This window comes from Monodelphis domestica, chromosome 1 (assembly GCF_027887165.1).
Source record: "Monodelphis domestica isolate mMonDom1 chromosome 1, mMonDom1.pri, whole genome shotgun sequence".
Classification (NCBI taxonomy): Eukaryota; Metazoa; Chordata; class Mammalia; order Didelphimorphia; family Didelphidae; genus Monodelphis; species Monodelphis domestica.
This window is the reverse complement of record NC_077227.1, coordinates 531,821,460-531,841,678: the sequence shown is the minus strand read 5'-3', so window position 1 is coordinate 531,841,678 and position 20,219 is coordinate 531,821,460. Positions and strand designations below refer to the sequence as shown.

At 39.6% G+C, this 20,219-nt stretch overlaps 1 protein-coding gene across 3 annotated transcripts in view; it reads right to left on the bottom strand.

Annotated features, from left to right (window-relative positions):
- The window catches only part of CMIP (c-Maf inducing protein), a 278,542-nt gene that overhangs the window by 98,413 nt on the left and 159,910 nt on the right, over positions 1 to 20,219 (bottom strand). For all 3 annotated transcript variants that reach the window (XM_001380927.4, XM_007476119.3, XM_056813298.1), the window contains exon 3: positions 2,295 to 2,345. In XM_001380927.4, the coding sequence (XP_001380964.1) occupies positions 2,295 to 2,345 (51 nt within the window). The remainder of the gene's footprint in view (positions 1 to 2,294; positions 2,346 to 20,219) is intronic.

Below are 20,219 nucleotides of genomic sequence, written 5' to 3'. Positions count from 1 at the left end.
TTTGGTGCAAAGTCTAGCTCCTGTAGAGGCTGGATGCATAGATATTTGGTAGAGACTGAATGGTGGTGGCACTTTCAGTCTTTGCAGAAACTAGCAGGGGCATTCCAGGCATAGTCCTTCTTGGCTTTGTACCTGAAAACACTGAGCCTCTGTACTCTCCTCCCAGACCACCCTGTCATTCCCATCACAGAGGCAGCTGTTCCCCTTTAGAGAAGTCAAGATAAACTTCAGTCCTCCCCTAAGGAGAGGCAGGGAAGGGAAGCAGCTGCCAGCAGACATGGGGAGGAAAGTATCTTGATTCTGGGCAGCCTGGGCATGGAGATTAAATTCCCATGTCTATATTCTGTCTTCTCTTCTAAGACCCCGTCCAGAGGCATGTGTGGAATTCTGAATGGTCACCTTGTTTCCTTAGCAATCCCTGCCTTGCCACGGTATTAAACAGCCAGTGGCTGCCATCAATCATCCGAGCCTACCAGGCTTACTGTAAGGATGATGACTGATGATAAACACAGGCCATTCCAGCAGAGTCCCATCTGCTCTTCCAGGCCACTCTTTTTCTAGACCACTGCTTTAAAATTAGGTGCCAGTCAACCTCCAGGAAGTGATGCAGAGCGAGAGGAGCAGAACCAGGAGAACATTGTACACAGAGACAAACACACTGTGGTATCATCGAACGTAATGGACTTCTCCATTAGTGGTGGTGTAATGTCCCTGAACAACTTGCAGGGACCCAGGAGAAAAAAACACCATTCATAAGCAAAGGATAAACTATGGGAGTGGAAACACCGAGAAAAAGCAACTGCCTGAATACAAAGATTGAGGGGACATGACAGAGGATAGACTCTAAATGAACACTCTAATGCAAATACTATCAACAAAGCAATGGGTTCAAATCAAGAAAACATCTAATGCCCAGTGGACTTACGCGTCGGCTATGGGGGGTTGGGGGGGGGAGGAAAAAGAAAATGATCTATGTCTTTAACGAGTAATGCTTGGAAATGACCAAATAAAATATATTAAAAAAAAAAAAAAAGAAAGAAAAAAAAAATTAGGTGCCAGTCCACTTGGGCCCTTCATAATGACAAAGGCCAGTGAAATTCTAGTGCAGAGAAGAGACATTACAAAGATGCCTAGTGAAGACCTCGTCCATAATTCTGCATGCCTAAATTCTAATATAAAAGGGCTGATTCTCTATTGATAGAATAACCCAATTCACATTTATTAGGCCTCTTAGCAACAGGCACTATATTAAGTGCTAGGAACACAAAGACCAAAGTTCCAGACTTTAATGAACTCACACTATACTGGAAGTTGAGGACCAGTTACAACAAATACAACAAATAAGTAAATATAGGTAAGGTGAAGAGGGAGAAAGAATAACTGGAGAAGGAAGGTAAAGTTTAGGGAATACTTCATAGAAGAAATTTCACCTGAGTTAAACCTTGAAGGAAAATCAAGATTCTGAGAGATAGGGAGGAAGAAGTTACAAGATGTTGTGGACCTGCCAGAATGGGAAAATTTCACTCCTCAAGTAGGGGCCAGGTATATGATTCTCATGCATGTCAGCTACCTTCCTAGAGATTCAAAGCAGAAAAATAGAGCAAAAAGCCTATCATTGAGAAAAGATAGAAACTAGAGTTTGAGGCTTTGTATTTTATCTAGTGGTTAAAGTTCTGACAGTGCTGCTCCTAAGGATATCTCTGAAACAGAACCATAAGCCAAATATCTGTTCCCCTGCAGTAATCCTCATTCCCAAAATAAGTAGCTGTCTGCACCTTTCCAGAACCATAAGAGACAGCTGGGCTGGGCATTCCTCATGCACAAGGATCCTGAGGATTGCAGGAGCAACCTTTCTATGCTTCAGGAAGAATTCCACCTCATACCTGAGGCCAAGGGAAGGATTGCCCAGTTGTTGCTTTAATAATACAAGTTGATAGATGTCCTTTAAACTTCTTGAGAATAGACTAATCACTGTACCTGTCAACACCTGTCACCACCACCACCACCAACACCACCACCTTCCTCTACATCAGTGGTTCTCAACCTTTCTAATGCCGTGACCCCGCAATTCAGTTCCTCATGTTGTGGTGACCCCAAACCAAAAAAATTATTTTGGTGGCTACTTCAGAACTCTAATTTTGCTACAGTTATGATTCAGAATGTAAATACCTGATGTGCATTATGTATTCTCATTGCTACAAATTGAGAGGTTGAGAACCGCTGCTCTACATCTTGCTCATCACAATCATCCTAAGGTGAAGCAACAAAGAGATCATAATGACTGTTGGACCTACCTTCCACTGCAGAGAATGAAACCACTGGTCTCTCAGGTAGCTGTTTGCAGCCTGCAATGAAAATAAATAAATAAATAAACATGTTTTACTATTTATCTGCAAAACGTTCAGTCCATTTGTCACAATGTAACTGGATCTCCTGCCTGCCATACTATATGTTATGCATGACCTTTTACTTTAATGAGCCATCTATTGAATTGCCTAGGTAAGTCTGTTCTCTTTTTTAAAAAAGGAACCAGAGTTGGGATGAGGGATTCAGAAAATGAAGAAGTTCATTTGACTAGAGCTTCGACTCTCACTGAAGTCCTCTTTATGGCACAGAGGTGACCCTGGGCTCTCGAAGGCTGTGCCAACTGAGCGGAAGCTCTGGCAGGTCCCTCCACATTGGAAAGATTCCAGGTACCTATCTAACGATGGACTATAGGTCTGCTGTCCAAGAGTCAGCCTAGCTAGGATCAAGAAGGCTCATTACTAGGTTGGTCACCAGGTGATGAATTTTTCAGCCATAACAACCACCACAAAGTCCATCTGCTAAATAGTAGGCAGGGTGGAGGAGGATGTTACAATCTGCCTCAAAGGATGAAGTACTCTCGTTGAAAACTACAGATACTTGAAGTATTGGTGAGACATATATACTTTTATAGACATTTATGAACTGACATTTTAACTCATATTTCATATACTCAGTTTCTTTATATGTCCTCAAATATATTTATGTAGTCAACCCAATAGCTCCTCCATGATTAACCAGGAAGTACATAATATAAATACAGACTTAATTTGTTTAGCCTCTCACTCCATTCCCTAGCTATAAAATCTAAACTTCTATATACACAAATACAAATATGGAAGAATGGCTCCAGTGCTACAAGTTGGGGCAAAGCCAGAGGCAATATTGCACATCTTGGTATTCTTCCATGTAATTCTTAAGAAGATCTAAAAGTCTTTTTAGAATCTATGTTATTAGGTGGCCTAAGGAGACAACTCTCCAGCAAGAGAGTCTAAGAACTATTTAAGCAGGGAATCTAAGAGGGTAAAAGTCATCTAGGGAGGTTCCCTTTCCTGGCATGAGTGCCAAGAGTCCCTTGTTGAATGTCAAGTGGAAAGAAGAGAAATGTACAACTTGGTTTGGATAGCTGTATAAATACTGCAAATAGCTTTCTTAGGATAATGCAATCAATGGTCTCTGTCCAGGCAAAGCAATTCCACTAAAAATTCTTACGGTTAAGGTCGGGTAGTGTCCAATGAAGAAATCACTTTGAGGCTTCCAAAGGTCACAAACTCCTGTTACCAAAAATGATAAAAGCAGCACCACTGACGTCAATTTATTAAGGGCACAGGACATGCCTTTACAGGTTCACTGCCCTCCAACTTGCCTCAGGGTGTAGCATCACTTCTCCTGATCTATTCCATGGCATTGATTCTCAGCAGATAAATCTTTTTTTCCCTCATAATGAGGGACAATTTAAGATAAGTTAAGCACCCATTAGGAGACCCAAAGGATTTGCAATTTAGAAAAATTATAACCTTTAAAAGGTTGACTTTGCTTTGCCTTTCCATTGCTACGATCTTGTCAAACATTGCCTACCCTTGCAACAACGGTCAAGGGCTTCATGCATGATGACTTTCTTTCTCCTTTCCACTCCCCTCCCCCCAATCAACTGTAACAGGTTTTAGAGAGAGAAAAATCCTCCATCCAAAACTAGATGAACTTTCTTTGTACTAACTTCAGGTTTACCAAAGAGAAATCAATCAATAAGAAACCTTTACTGTTTCTTCTGTATGCAAGGTCCCATGATAGATTACATTGGCAGTAGAAACCCACCACCCTTGAATGTCTTGGAACATGAAAAAGATACATCCGCCTGCTACAAATCATTAATGGTCTAGCAGAAACAAGGCAACAGCACCTGCAAAATTAAATAGCCACAAAGCAGCTTAAGAACCAAACACAAAAGACATCATCAGATGAGTCACAAAGTGAAATGAATAGTACTCAAAAACCAGTGTTCTACTCAGGCAATGAGGGAAGAGAACACTGCAGGCAGGACTGGTTAAGGAAGGCTTTACAAAACAGGCAGGATTGGGGCTCAGTCTTGAAGGACAGGTAGGACTTGCAAAGGTTGAGAAGACAGAGAAAGCATCTTAGGTGAGTAGGGCAACATGAGAAAAAATACAGAAAAAGGCAAACTTTGGGCCTAGAAGTAAGTCAGTGTGAATCAAATCATTTTATTTAACAACAAATCAATTGGGTGATCTGTTTGAGACAAAATGAAAAATAATGAGATTGGGGGCAAGTCAATTTGAAGGCAATTATGATAGTCCAGGTGAGAAATGATAAACTTCTCAAGTAAGATGGTGACTATGAATAAACAGAAAGGGACAGATGCAAGAGAGATTTTTAGAAACTGACATAATATAGATAGAATCCAATAAAATGTAAGCCTCTTGAAAGCAGGGACTATTTCATTTTTGTCTCTCTATTCCTAGCACCTAGCACAGGGCCTGGCACATAGTTGTCATTAAATATATTCTTGTTGGTTGATTGATGCAGTGCCAAAAAGGACAGTAAGGGTTCAACTTTGGGAAATGGTAGTTATGCCACTCATGGAAATAAAGAAAACAGAAGCTGGTCTGAGGAGATAAAGTAAATGTTTGACTTAAAACAGGATTTCAGAGTAGAGAAAGATTTCAAAGATCAATTTGTTTAACTCATACCATTTCGCTCAATAAATGATCATATAGTCTCCAGCTGATTACTTCTAATGAAGGCAAAGACACTCTTCCCCTATGCAGTACATTCTACTTTTCAACAGGATGTTTTTCCCTCCACTGAGTTTAAACCTTGCATCTTAAACTCAGTGCTCTTAGTTATTCCCTCTGAAGCCAAGCAGAACAAGTTCAATTCTTCTTCCACAAGACAATTCTTCAAATATATAAAGACATCTCTCATGTCTCCCTTAAGACTATTCTTTTCCAGGCTAACCATTCCCAGTGTTTTCAATTGATCCCTATCTACACATTCTGGTCACCTTTTTTCTGGAGGCACACTAACCTGCTGACATTTTTCCTAAAACATAACAGGAACTAAAACAATAATTGTTGGGAGCATAATACAATAGGATTATCACCTTCCTTTTTTTTTTAATCACCTTCCTTTTGTAGGACACTTTGCCTCATAATATATGTTGTATTTTTTGGCGACAATGTTACACTGTTACCCCTACCCTCATTTTACTGTTATAAAGAGAGCACTTTGTTTAAAGAGATATAGAAACATATTATTGTTTAGTTTATTGATTCATATTAAGCTTGTAGGCTATCAAAGCTTCTCAGATATTTTTCATAAGAATTGTTGTCTAACCTGGCCTTTTCTTATGTGTATCTGTACAGGTGAGTGTTTGAAATCAAGTGTAGGATTTCACACTGATCTCAACTAAATTTAATCTCCTTGAACTCAATTAATTGTTATAGCCTGTCAATGTCAATTTAGATACTGATTCTGCCACTGAACATTTTAGCTATCCCTTCCATTTTTGAGTCATTTGCAAATTTGATAAGCCTATCACATATAGCATCATCCAAGTCAGTGATAAAAATACCAGACAAACTAAGTCCAAGAACAGACTTTTAGATCGTTACAGCAGAGATTTCCAATTAAGGTGACATTAATACCTACTTTGGGGGTTAGTATATGTTGACTTTGTAGTGTCAGTAAGATGTCCAAATGAAGATGTCAAATACACATTTGGGAGTGAGGGCGTAGAGACAGATATTTCAGAGCAGTCACATAGACCTAACTCTTGCAGCTATGGAAATAGATCAGATATCCATGATTAAGTGAACAGAATCAACCAATAAACATTTATATTGATAGGATGATGATGTAGATGAACTACAGAGTTCTGAGTACTGAGGTCATTCCTGGTCTCAAGAAGATTTTCTCTCAAAACAATTTTCTAATTCTGTCTCATTAAAAAAAAAAAAAGTTTTTATTTTTGAAGTCCAGAGGCAGAATTGGCTTCCATCAAACTAGACCTGGGTTTGATTTCTATCTCTGATACATCCTGGCTATGTTAAGTCACTTAACTTCTCTGAACTCTAGGCAATTTTCTAAGATTATAAATTTTGTAATAATAATTTCTCCATTAGGAAGTTCACTATAACAGGGGAAAATATATAAGTAAAGTCTCCATCCCTATCCCATTTTTAAAGTGAAAGGCTAATATTAGTTTTTTAAAACTAAGTTTAATTATATTTTTGTTGATCACTCAGGTCTGACTCTATATAATCCCATGGGCTTTTGTCCATGGAGTTTTGTTTTATTTTTAAACCCTTACCTTCCATCTTGGAATCAATACTGGGTATTGGTCCCAAGGCAGAAGAGTGGTATGGGCCAGGCAATGGGGGTTAAGTGACTTGCCCAGCGTCACACAGCTGGGAAGTGTCTGAGGCCAAATTTGCACCCAGGACCTCCCATCTCTAGGCCTGGCTCTCAATCCACTGAGCTACCCAGCTGCTCCCTCCATGGAGTTTTCTTGACAAAGATTCTGGAGTGCTTTGCCTTTTCCTTCTCCAATATATTCCCATTTTACAGATGAGGAACTGAGGCAAAGAGGCATTAAGAGAATTTCCCAGGGTCATGCAGGTAATAAGTGTCTAAGGCCCAATTTGAACTCATATCTTCTGACTCCATGCCTCAGGCTTTATCCATTACAACCACCTCACTGCCTGTAATTATATTTTTCCACTATATCACACTATTTCTTGTAACAATTGCCCTTGAGTTCCATACCTTGGGAATATAATGCTTACTATGACAAAAAGTAGAAATTTAATTAGCAACAATTTCACTTTAAGATTTCTTTTGGTTTGCCTTAAAGATTTAGACAGGCTTTTGGAGGGTAATTTGGAAGGACTAGGTCCTTTGCATGAGGAACTGGGAGAGGGGGAGGTGGCTTTCCATAAAAGTTTGATTTTTCTCTTGACAAATTTCCCTGTTTTAAGGTGATAGCCAAACCATTCCAATTATTAAACTGACCTCAGAACCACTTTGGGATTAATCTTTTCAAAATTGGTTTGCAATTTCCCTTTTGTTTTTCCCCTAGATGGTGGCCCAGTGTACTGTGAAAATCCTCCAGTGAATAAGAAAACTACTATAGTCCTGTGTAAAATTAGGAGTTGTGAACCACGAAGAGGTGAAAGGTAAGGGCCGCATGATTTTAAAATTATACTTGTCTATTAAAAAATTTGTTTATTGTTAAAAATTGAATGTATATCACACAAATACCAGGAAACAACTTTCCTACATCATGAATGAAACCTCTACTCCAATAATTTTATCCAGCTATTTCCACATTCCCTTTTCCATTGCTTAATCTTCCCTCTTCCAGATTTCTCCCACACTTCAGCTTACCACGTGGCCTAGATTTTCCATGACCTCCTATATTTCCTTCTTTACTACTTTTCCTCAGAACTTTTAAGCTTTCACTTTTGATACTGTTAAATGGCAAACTCTTTAAGTTCAGGATAGCAATTATGCTTTTTAACATTAATTTTCTAACATAATCTGGACATTTAACACCCTCTCATGACTGATATTCCTTGGCACAGCTATCATACCCTTTGGAAAAAGGATTCTTAACCTTTTGTGTATGATGGACCCCTTTGGCCTATGTCTTTTTCTCAGAATTCTGCATAAAACAAAATATTTATGAAAAGGAAGTGAATCATATTGAAATGCAGTCATCAAAATATTTTCATATTTGCCAACCACAGGTTAAGAATCTCTGTTCTAGAAACAACCCCCCAAGCGCATACCTATCTATATGCTACTCAAAGACAGGTTAGAAAAATGCATGCCCACACTAAAGATAAAGGCCATCTGACCTATGATACCATAGGCACATATGTTGTCTCTTGCCAGATCAGGTTTTTGTGTCTTAAAAAGAAAAGGAACAGTGGGAAACCAAATGGAAAAATCAAGGATGAGTGTGATACTAGCTTTATACAATGAATAGTTACATTCTTCCAAAGGAGTTCTTGAGTCTAAAAGAAACAGGTTCCTTTGAGAAAAGCAAGCGAAAGACAGGAGAAGGCTAATGGGGTTAGCTGTTTGCCTCAAAGCTGGAGAGTAGACCACCTAAGTAACTAGTGATGAGAAGGTGGGAATGCTTTCCTATCCTTTTAACCCCACCTGAGAGACTAGACCAAGGAAAACCTTGAAGAAATGATATTGGTCTTCAATATCCCTCACCTTCAGGGAAAACCCTCATTCTGCCTTCTGATAGCCCAGGGCCTCAAAAGGTCTTGTATTCCCTGACCTCCTTCCCCAATCAAAAATTCCTTCCCTCCAGACTCATTCCTTCCTGTTCCTCCCCTCTCTAATGAAGTGCTAATAAATCGGTTCACACTATGGTTTTAATAGCTTAATGAATGAGTAAATTCCAAGGCCCATTATCTTTTTTAAAAAAGTTGCCCAAAGCCTTAATCTAAAGAACTGACTAGCTAATGATGGGAATTACATGCACCCCAGCAGGACAGTCAAAGAGGGGAGGAGAGGAAGGAGGTTTCCTACATCTAAGAGGTAGAAACTACCTCTTCTAATTTCACTTCTAGTATTCTGCCCCTGGACTTATGCCAAAGCTAGTTTGTAGTGCTACTGACACTGCCATTGTAGAAGCACACGTGTCCCTGTTTAAGACTGCTGCCTAGGCCCAGAGACAGTGTATTGAGAAATGGAGAAAGTGGCCCTGGTCCTCCATCATCCACAAAAAGGGCTGATCAGCCACAGTTGGTAAACTGGGCTATACAGTATTAAATTTGGTTCTCTGCATAATGGCCCAACACAAAAATCAGGCTAATATTTCTCTGCCTCGTCAATAAAGATTTTGACACGGTCTTGTCATCTCAGGTTACATATGAAAGTCATTTTCCTGCTTTAAAGAAGATGCAGTCAGGCAGAGGAAAAAGGGTCACTGAAAGGAAGTTGGAGTTCTATCTCTAATCCTGAGTCATAACGTTTTGCTTTCTTTAGAGAATTGTGAAACCCTGAAAACTCAGCAGTGGCTATGACCCTAGGGAAGCCCTGTATTTCCCATATTTCCCATGGGAATTTGGGTTTTGGTGAGTGGACAATGAAGAGGTTAGTTAGTCAGTAGATTTAGATTCAAAGAAACTGTACTTGAATCCCAACTCAGTTGCTTATTACCTATTTGGCCTTGTTGGGCAAGTCACTTCACCTTCTTAGCCTCGATTATCCATTTGTAAAATGAAGGCATTGGATCAGAATTCTTTGATTTTCCTTCTAGTTCTAAATCTATGCTCCTAAAATTTAGGAGTTCTTAACTTGGAATCAGGGACCTTTTTTTCAAGTATTGTGATAACTACTTCAATATAATTGCTTTCTTTATAATCTTACGTATTTTACTTTATACACTTGAAAACCAAAAATCAAACAAATATCAACTTCTTAGATTGATACTTAGTATCAGTTCTGATTAGGAAGAGCAGTAAGGGTTAGGCAATTAGGGTTAAGTGTCTTGCCCCAGGACCTACTGTCTTCAGGCTGGCTCTCTATCCACTGAGCCACTTAGCTGACCCTATTTGAAAACATTTTGTGAAGAGTTCTATAGGTTTCACCAGTCTGCCAAAAGGGAAAGCCATGATGGATATTATCAAATGAAGTAATAAATGTAAAAAGTGCTTTGCACTACATAAGTGTTAGTTGTCATTATAGTTATTTTCTGACCTCAAGGTTATTAAATAATTCTTTATTTTATATCTGATCTCTTTAGGTGTTCATTCCCATTCCTTCACTATGCCCATATCAGGCTGCTGGCTCAGCCTTCCCTCGCTCCTGCCCCACATGGCCCAGAGTTCCATGTCCAGTAGCCACCAAGAGGCGGAAGTTATAAAAAGGAGGTTATCTCAAATAGAAGGACCAAAAGCTATCTCATGGGAAAGGCAAAGTTTTTCTTAGAAGGTCACGACCCAAACATGTTCCCTCTCAATCATAAACATTCCAGATAGAAGACTCTTCTCTCTCCTAAGCTGTCCTCAATGTGGATATTTCTCCCACACTCATGATTATTTTTGCTGCCTTCTTCTGAGCCTTACAGAGGGGAATAGCTCAAAGCAGTAAGTACCATCAGAGTTTTGTCCCTAGCCTTTCTGTTCCCAGAAAGATACCATAACTCTTGCCACACTCAGAGTCCTGAACTAGGGGCAAAGATACAACTGCAGAAGGGATGTGATCAAAGGAGAGATGCAAAACAGACTGCCACTGCTCAAAAAGGAGAGCCAGAGAATTGAAAGGTGAAGTACCACAGTGACCACTTTTCTTTTTTGCGTTATTAATATATATCAAGTGTGTCAAAGTACAGGTGTAGTATTCCTCATTAGTCATTAAGACCAAAAGTAAGGACATACGCAACTCCATATGAAGAGAGATGGACATAGGTATCTCACAGGCAGCTAGGTGTCTCAGTGTGTAGTGCTAGGCCTGGAGTCAGGAAGATCTGAGTTCATATACATGCTGACCCTGGGCAAGTCACTTAACCTGTTTGCCTTAATCCACTAGAAAATGAAATGGCAAACCATTCCAGCATCTTTGCCAAGAAAACACCATGGACAATATAGGCCAGGGAGTCACAAAGGGTCAGATATGATGGAACAACTGAACAACAATAAATATAGATCTAATAATAAAATCCAAATGGTTTCACATAAAATACAGCTAAAATATACAGTAGCATTTGTAAAATCCTGGCAAATAATTCCAGGGAGATCACTTTCCAAACGACCAATGGTAACCAACTGCATTTGCTACCAGTGTCTAACTTCAACAGTATTGTGGGTTTTTAAATTAATAATCAATAACTAAATATTATATTTTAGAAAGTTTTATTAATAATAACTAAAATAAAAGAACTGCTTGACTTCAGCCCAGTCGCAGGTCCAAGAGTGAGAGGCTTGGGAGGTGGGAGGAGAGCTAGAGGAATAAGCCACAGCTGGGTGGCTGGAGAGGGGGTTTGAAAACTACCAGTTGAAAAGTAGCTTTGGTTTCAAACCAGTAGCAGTTTTAAACTGCCAAGTTGCGCGGCTATAAACAGGCTGCCGGCTTTAAAGAAAAGGAAAAAGAAAAGCCAAGTTCTAGAGTCTCTTCGTGGTTGCCAAAAAATGTAAAGATTAAAATTAATATCCAGTACTCCAAGTATTATATTTAATAATGTGTATTAAATATTTATCTTGAAGTATAAGGAAGAAAGGCTAGCAAAAACTACAAAGCTGCTCCTCCCTCTCGGAACATGGAACCAGAGAGCACTTGAGCAGAAAACAGAAACTGAAAGCTCCTTCCACATAGGGAGACCCACAAATAGGAAAAAGGAAAAGGGGATTCTGGGAAATGTAGTCTCTAGGGTTCAAAATTCTAAATCAATACAGTATCCTGTTGAATTTAAACCACCATTCTCCCATTCCATCTTGATCTCTTCTTTGCCATGTGGTGCAAGAGCAAGTCCATTTTACTTGGAAAGAGAAGGCTTGTATCCCAGCCACGGTTTTGTCAATTCTTACTGCCTCAGTTTCTTCTTTGAGAGAATTTAACTGCTAATTTCCCTTCTAGAATATGAAATTTTGTGTTTTAACAAAGACATTTAGCTGCTCTCAGATCACTGATAAAAAGGAACTCAGGATTGCAGTAAGTCAGGAGAGCGCCCAAGAGTTGGCCTACAGGAGTGGACCAAGTAAATTTAAGAATTTCAAGGTAAGAATGCTTAGACAAAGCCACACCTAACATAAGGCCATGATCAAAACATCAAAATACATGGGACCTGGAGTAAGGAGGAGATTTCTACTTTTCAGAGGAAAAACTTGGGCTTCAGACTCCAAGGGCTGAAAAGAGTTTGGCTAGTAGGAGACTTTACTCAGTCTGAAGACTAGAGTAGCCTGATAAGAAGATCTAAGTGTAGACCACATGAAGCCCTGAAGCACTGAGAAGAAAATGGAAAGCTAGTCATCTGAAAGAGCAGCTAGTACAGACACGTAAAGATAAAGAGTGAAACAGAGTGAAACATGGTTATGCCTGAGGCAAAGCATTACACACAAGAAGAATGTCCTCCAGGCTGAAGTCCTAGTCCTGGCAACATCTCCCACATAGTAAGAAGGACCTCTGGGCCAGTCAATCCATTATCTTTATATCTCCCCAAGCAAAAGGTAACAACCTTCCTGGGACTCACCTTGTTTCCCTTGGCTAGTCTAATCAATAGTCTCTTGACTATATAAAGGACTGATTTAAGAAGGGAATAGGGTGAATAGGGAAAGGTTGTTTCCTAAATGAGTAGAAAGAGGAGGGGCAATGCCCTCATATAATCAGAGCTTATTTGCTTTCGTGATTGGCTGGTGAGCTACAGAGAGGTCAGGAAAAATACTGAATGAAACAAGTCTGGATTTAATAATTAAGAGATTATAGGCAATTCATTCCTGTCATCAATTAAGTGTTCCGAGGCAGAAGGTTTCACCTGTTTGACTATGTGTCTCACAAATAGAAATGTGTGGTCACATTTTCTCTTTCCTGGGTTATCTTCTTTTCCCTTCAAGCTGATTAAGTTGAACCTCCTTTATTGTGATGGCCACTCCACCAGCCAAAGTAGGCTGCCTCCTCAACCAGATCATTTCCACCTTCAGGGAGTAATTGCCATGATCACATAAGTTTCCTTTTTATTCTCAGTTCCCATATTCAGAATAAACAGTCTTCTTTTTGTAATCCCAACTCATGGCTGGGAAATGATTCTATCAGAGTAGTTCAGTAAAGCTATATTACCCTCTGGCAGTAAACTTAGAGTACCTTCTCCTCTTTAATAAAGACCAATAGCTGCCAGTGCCCCTTCCTTCTCTCCCCATGAAAGGATGTTCAGGGCAGTTGCTTTCTGCCCAAAAGCATCAAAGCCCTGAAGGCTGAGCCTACCCTCTTCTATCTGAAATGATGTTTCCTCCACTTGACATCACTATCTAGCTAGTTTCCCCTTGGACTAGCACATAGCAAAGGTCAGATAACGATTTTGTTTATTCCATTAAATGCACCCCTCCCTACCAAGACTATCCTTAACTGTAGGCATTACTAAAGTTTCGGTTCTAACTCCTCTTCTTTTCTCCTATATTCTCTCTTAGTAACCTTATCAGATCCCACAGATCTCTTTATCTCTACACAGATGACTCACAGATTTAGATATCTAGCCCCAGACTCTCCCCTGAGCTAGAATCCAGCATCATCAATTGCCCATTTATTTTTGTTTTGTTTTGTTTTAATTTTTACCTTGTATCAGTTCTCAAAGAGAAGATCAGCAAGGGCTGGGCAATAAGGGCTATGGGATCAGCATAAAGTCACACAGCTAGGAAGTGTCTGAGACCAGATCTGAAACCAGGTCTACCCAACTCAAGGCCTGGCCTTCTATCCACTGTACTACCTAGCAGTCCCCAATGTGACACCTTAAACTGGATGTCTCAGAGACATCGCTAACCCAATACTATATAAAACTAAATATTTCCCCAAAACACTGCCTTCTTCCAAACTTCCCTATTTGTTGAAGGCATACCACCATTCTTCCAGGCTCCCAGGTTCAGAATTTCAATATTATCCTGGAATCTCACCTCTCCCTCACTCTGCATAGTCAATTAGCTGCCCAGTCTTACTATTTCTATTTCCCAGAATTTCCCATCTGACTCTTTCTCTTCACTCACACAGTTATAACCCATTCAGATCTTTATCACCTCTTCCCAAGATCATTTTAAGAATTTCCTAACTGATCCCTCTAATTCATCTTACATACTGCTGCCAAAGTTGCTAGGTAGTACAGAAGAGCTAGAGTCAGGAAGATCCAAATCCAGTTCTAGCTTTGGAACTTACAAATTGTGGCCCAAAGCAAGTCATTTAAACTTCTGTTTGATGCATAACCCAGATTGAGTCCAGAAGGGAGGAGGAAAAGAAAAAGGGAGACAATTTGGATCATAAAACTTCGGAAAACTGAGATGGAAATTTATTACATATAATTAGAAATAAATAAGCAAATAAACTTCTGTCTGCCTCAGGTACCTCAACTGTAAAATGGGGACAATAGCACCTACTGTGAAGGGTAGTGGCTAAGAATAAAATGAGATAATATTTGTAAAGTACTTAGCATAGAGCCTGGCACATAATAGGCATTAAATAAATGCTTATTCCCTTCCCCCCAAAAAAGTAATTTTTCTTAAACTCAGGTCTAAATATGTGACTCCCCATCTCAACCAACTGCAAAGACATCCAATAGAATGTCCTTTTAAGGACAGGCACTATAAGATGAATTTCTAGGATGAAAGAGAAACTTCTCTATTTGACAAGGGAAGGGAATAAGCTTTTAAAAGTCCTACACAACACATCCCACCCAATCTTCCTAGCCTCCTTGACTATACTCCCCTTCCTTGCACTCTAGGATCCAGTCAGGCTGGCCTATTTGACCTTGTCCAAGTCGACTGATCTCTAGAAGTGAATTTCTTCTCCTATAAAATGACTTGCAACATCTCTTCTAGTTCTAAATCCTAAGACTGAGGCAGGTAAGTTGATTAAGGGGCAGTCAATAGAATACTGAGCTGAGAGCCAGAAGACTTGGGTTCAAAACCTGATTTGGATAGGTTGTGACCCCATCTGTGTGACCATGGACAAACCACTTAACATTTCTTTCTCAGTTTCCTCAGTTGTAAAATTGGGATGTGAGACTTGATGATCCTCAAGTTCCCTTCCAGCAATAAGTCCATGATCTTATGAGTACAAGAGAAATTTGGAGGCAGGGAGGAGAAAGTAGTATTGCAAACAATGAAAGTGCTATTTGCCAAAGGCGTTCTATTCCTCCAATCCTTAATGAGGGGAAGACAGAAGGAAGGGTAGTTGGCTCCCTCTTTAAACAGCATAAGTCTGTTTTATAAACCATTAGGCTATTTCAGGACCTTCCTTCAGAGGGGGAAAAAAGTCAAGGACCCTAGAGCAAAAAATAGTTTTATACTCTCATGTGAATTTTTATCTGTCTGTCCACAGAGTCAGAAGAACTCCAGCACCTAGTGGACCACAAATGTCTGCCTGAGGAGGACAGGGACTACATAGTACCTTCTAAGAACTGATCACAGGCATACCCAGCTGCTCCTGAGTAAAGTACAAGGTCACTGGGATGCTCTGCCAGGACAAGAGAGAAAGGACATATTTGTGGGCTGAGTTTCTGATACTATTATACTGGGATCTGATCCAGATGAATGTAGTCAAATGGGAATATTTTAGAAGATTCAGATTCCTGAGAATCTTCAGATACAATCAGATGAGAAAATGATTCAAAGATGAGGAAGAAACATGAAGAGCTGACTCATTTCACTCATTTTTAGGTCTCATAACCATATCAATTTCTTTAATTTTGGAGAAGCCATATTCCAGTGAATTCCACCAAATTTCCCACTTCTTATTGCCAAGTTTTTCTTATTGTTTGGTTGTCAGAGAGGTGAGAAAAAAAGAGCTAAGCCATCTGTAATCAAGGTCCTCTCAGCCAATGAGCACCAGGAAAATCCACATTGTCTGTTACTAGGCAGGAAGGCTCACTCTATACAGTTCCCAGCTGAAGGGCCTTTTCCCAAAGTAGAGAATAAACAGAGGCTTCCCAGCCCTGGCAGTTGAGATAGCCTGCTTGCCTTCCTAAAGAGGGCTTTCTTCTTGTGGAAGACCTGCCAAAGCTGGCACCAAGGAAGTATATGGGCACAGGATGCTTCCTAAACCAGCTGCCCAGCCCTAAATGCTTGTTAGACAGTGATTTTCCCCCTCTTTGTGGGGGGAAGAGGGGAGGTTAAGGAAAAGCAGTAATATTTCACTTGCCATAGACTAGACCAAGGAAGAAAAACCTATTTCAGAAAAGGAAGTGAAATTAATTCCATAATAACTTCTAAGCAAAATCTGAATGTAAAACATACCACTACAGCAACAACTCACATATATATAGTATTTTAAGGTTTACAGAAACAAGACATCTCCCTCGTCATATCAAGACCTATAATATCCAAACTCTAGAAGGGAAGTTATGGGAAGAAACAGACAGAATCAATTGAATCCAACAAAATTATTAAGAGCTTACTATGTTCAAGGCATTGCTCTAGGCTCTAGTGATAAAAAGTCAAAAAGTAAAATAGAACCTTCTCTTGAGACGTTTACACTGTACTGGGGAGCCAACATGCACACAAGTAAATAAATATGCAGTGTGTAAAAAGCAATACAATATAATTTAATGAGTATTAATAAAGGGGGAAAGAAATGCTTTGTGTAGTGGTTGTCATCCGATTTGTCTTTTGGAGTATGCCAGGGATTCTATTAGACCAGTTGTTCTCAAACGTTTTAGTCTCAAGATTCCTCAAGACCCTTAGAAATCACTAAATATTCTAAAGAGCTTTTGTTTATATATAGGGTGTATCTATCAATATTTTCTGAATTAGAAATTAAAGCTGGTAAGAGTTATAATTCACTCAAAACAAAAGTAACATTTTAATATAAAATAACATTTTTATTTAAAAACTATATTTTAAATAGTGAAAAGAGCACTGTTTTACATTCTTTCTTATAAGTCTTTAATATCTGAATGAATAAGAGATTATTATATTCTCAAATCTGCTTCTGCATTCAATCAATTGCAATATGTTATTTTGGTTGAAGTATATGAAGAAAATCTGGGGGGTAGTTGAGGGGGAGGGGTGGATTGAGAGCCAGACCTAGAAATGGGAGGTCCTGGTTCAAAATATGAATTTAGACACATCTTATCTGTGTAATCCTGGGAAAGTCACTTAAAATCTGCCCCCCCCCCCCAGCTTAGCCCTTATAGTTCTTTGCCTTAGAAACAATACAAAGACAGGAGGGAGAAAGACAGAAAGGAGGAAGGAGAAAGGAGTCGTTTTCATTCATGTCTAACTCTTCCTGACCTCCTTTGGGGTTTCCTTGCCAAAGATACTAGAGTGCTTTGCCATTTCCTTCTCCAGTTCATTGTACAGATGAGAAAATTGAGGCAAACAGGATAAAGTGATTTGCCCAAGGTCACACAACTAATGCACGTCTGAGGCCAGATTTGAACTCAGAAAAAATGTCTTCCTAATTCTAAGCCCAGCATTCTATCTACTATAGTACCTTGTTGTCCTAGGAAGTACATACAGAATACTATGAAATAACTCTGAAAAGGTGGGTAAAAGTCATATTGTGAAGGATTTTAAATTATATATTAAGGATTTTAAAAGAAATTTTATTCTAGAGGCAATAGGGATCCATTGAAGATTTTAGAGAATAACAGTTAGATTCATGTTTTGAAGATACCATTTTATGGGTACCTCTTATCAGGACAAATATTCTTGATATAGTTTAGAGATATTCAGGGGCATTTGTAGAACATTTACATAGCCTGTTGGAACAATGCAGAGGGAAGGAATAGTATAGCCTTAAAAAAAAAAACTTAGAATAAAGACAGTCCAAATGCAATACAATATGCTCCAGAGCAAGAATTTATCAAGCCCTTACTATGTGCTAAGCAATAATATGTTAGGCGCTGGCATCAAAAGCCCTTTATAATCTGCCTCCAACTTGTCTTTCCAATATTTCTCATTATTCCCCTTCATGAATGCTAATGTTCTAATAAAAACTCCCTACTGACCATTGCCAGTAACAACATGCCATTTCTGGCCTCCCTACTTTTGCAAAGGCTTCTCCCAATAGCTAGAATGAACTCCTTTTTCATCTCTCTTGGAATTTCTAGCACCTTCCAAGGCTCCACTTGAGAGCTAATTTTTACATAAGATATTTTCTGATCTCCACAATTGGTAATAGTACTTTTCACACAAGAAATTACTGGGCATTGACTTTTTAGATAGCTTGTAATAACTTCTCTGTAAATATGTTGTTTACCCCAGTAGAATGTTAAGTTCTTTGAGGGCAGAAATGCTTGTTGAATTGAACTGAACTGAATTACAAGGACAAAATGAAAAACAATTTGTACCAGGTACCTGAGTTTAAATCCTGCCTTACCACTTATTACCCATGTACCCTCAGGTTCATTACTTATAAAATGAAAGAACTGGAGTAAATGGCATGCAAGATCCCTTCTAGCTCTAGATCAATGATTCTAAGACACAACAAGGGGCTTTCCTTACACTACTAGAATATAAGATGTAAACCTATAAGTATAAACATGAAAATGGGAGGAACAAGAAAGTAAAACCTTGAGAAAAGAAAAGGTTTCTCATCAGATAACGGTATCTGAGCTAACCTTTTAGGAAGATGATTCTAGGAAGTAGAGATAAGCAGGGAGTATATTCTAGTCATAAGCAAAAGGATGGAGGTGGGAGATAGCCAGGAATGTTGAGATATACCAAAACTTTATCATATTTCTCTTCTTTATAAAGTAGATTCTGCCTTGAACACCTGGATTTCTAGAACCCCTTGCAGGGTTGGAGAGGGGTTAGGGTTATAAGACAAGGCATCTTAAAGAAAGCCTACAGAAGGAGTCCCAGGACAGTACTTGCATCAGGTTCAGACTATTTTCATTTCATTACTAGCTACCTTAACAACTGCCCTCCTTTCCCTTCAAATGAAGAGCTTCTATACAGCCCAATTGCTCAGATCAGTTACCATACCCACCCACCCCAAATATTGTATAGCCCAAGGCAGTATAATTTTATTATGCTTAAGTTATCATGAAATAAGATTGTTTATATCTGACTACTCTCTCCCCCCCCCAATAAACCTAATGTGGCAATGCATTATAATTCATTCAAACAAATGCTGCAAGATTATACTACAAAATTACCATGTTCTATTAGAATGTTTGACACACTGCTATATGACAAACTATAGCCAGCTTAAAATGACGAGACAAAAATACTGAGAAAGCACTCCTCTTTTTCCCCAAGGTCTCCCCAGTGAATACTCTCCTCAACCATGGAGAATTCTAGCACTCAGACCTCTCCTGTCCTTGGCCCTCAGCTATGTCTTTATAACTTGACTAGAAAACCTTTTCCAACAGGAATCTGGCTCTAATGGACTGATTTACATATGAACGAACACACACACACACACACACACACACACACACACACACACACACACACACACACACACACACACACACACACACACACACACACACACACACACACACACACCAATTCTTGATTCCACGATGGAGAAGGAGGCAGCCGCAGAAGCAGAAGGAAGAGAAGGAGGGGTGTGGGGAGAAGGGAATGAGATTGGTTAACTACAGAGCAAGGCAAACAGCTGTAACGAGTAAAGCCGAGAGGCTGGGGTGAAAAAGACAGGGGCAGGAAGAATGGGAAGGGAAAGCAGCACCCACCTGGATTGCAGAGCAGGGAGAAAATGTCTCTCCTCCCTAGGGATGCTGAGCCCAAGTATTCTGTGAGGGAAAAGCTCTCTCTTGATTCTCCACCCTACAGAGCTCAATGCCACTAACCAAGGATAGGATTTTCTCAAAAGATACAGCTGCTTATCTCCATGGAGATGACTAGGGGTGGGGAGTGGGGGTTAGGGTCCCTTCTGGATCTAAGTGCTGCTGGGCAGCTTGGCGTTCCCTAGAGCTCTGAGAGCTGTTTTGCTTCCTACTCACTGCTGGTTCGTCAGCTCAGCAGGGGGAGCCTGACGTGGAACTGGTCATGAAGGGAGGCTGCAGAATTGAAGCCCTGCCAGAAAGCCAAGTTTCACTCATCAGAATACAGTGTGTGGTCCCATACAACCCTGTCAGGAGGGCTAGGGTTCTAGGATAAAAGCACCCAGACCTTCCTTCCCCCACAAATCAATTTAGTTTTCTAAAAGGTAGGTGAGGATTGGGAGTGGAAGAAAAATAAGCTATATTATTATTGTTATTAATGATG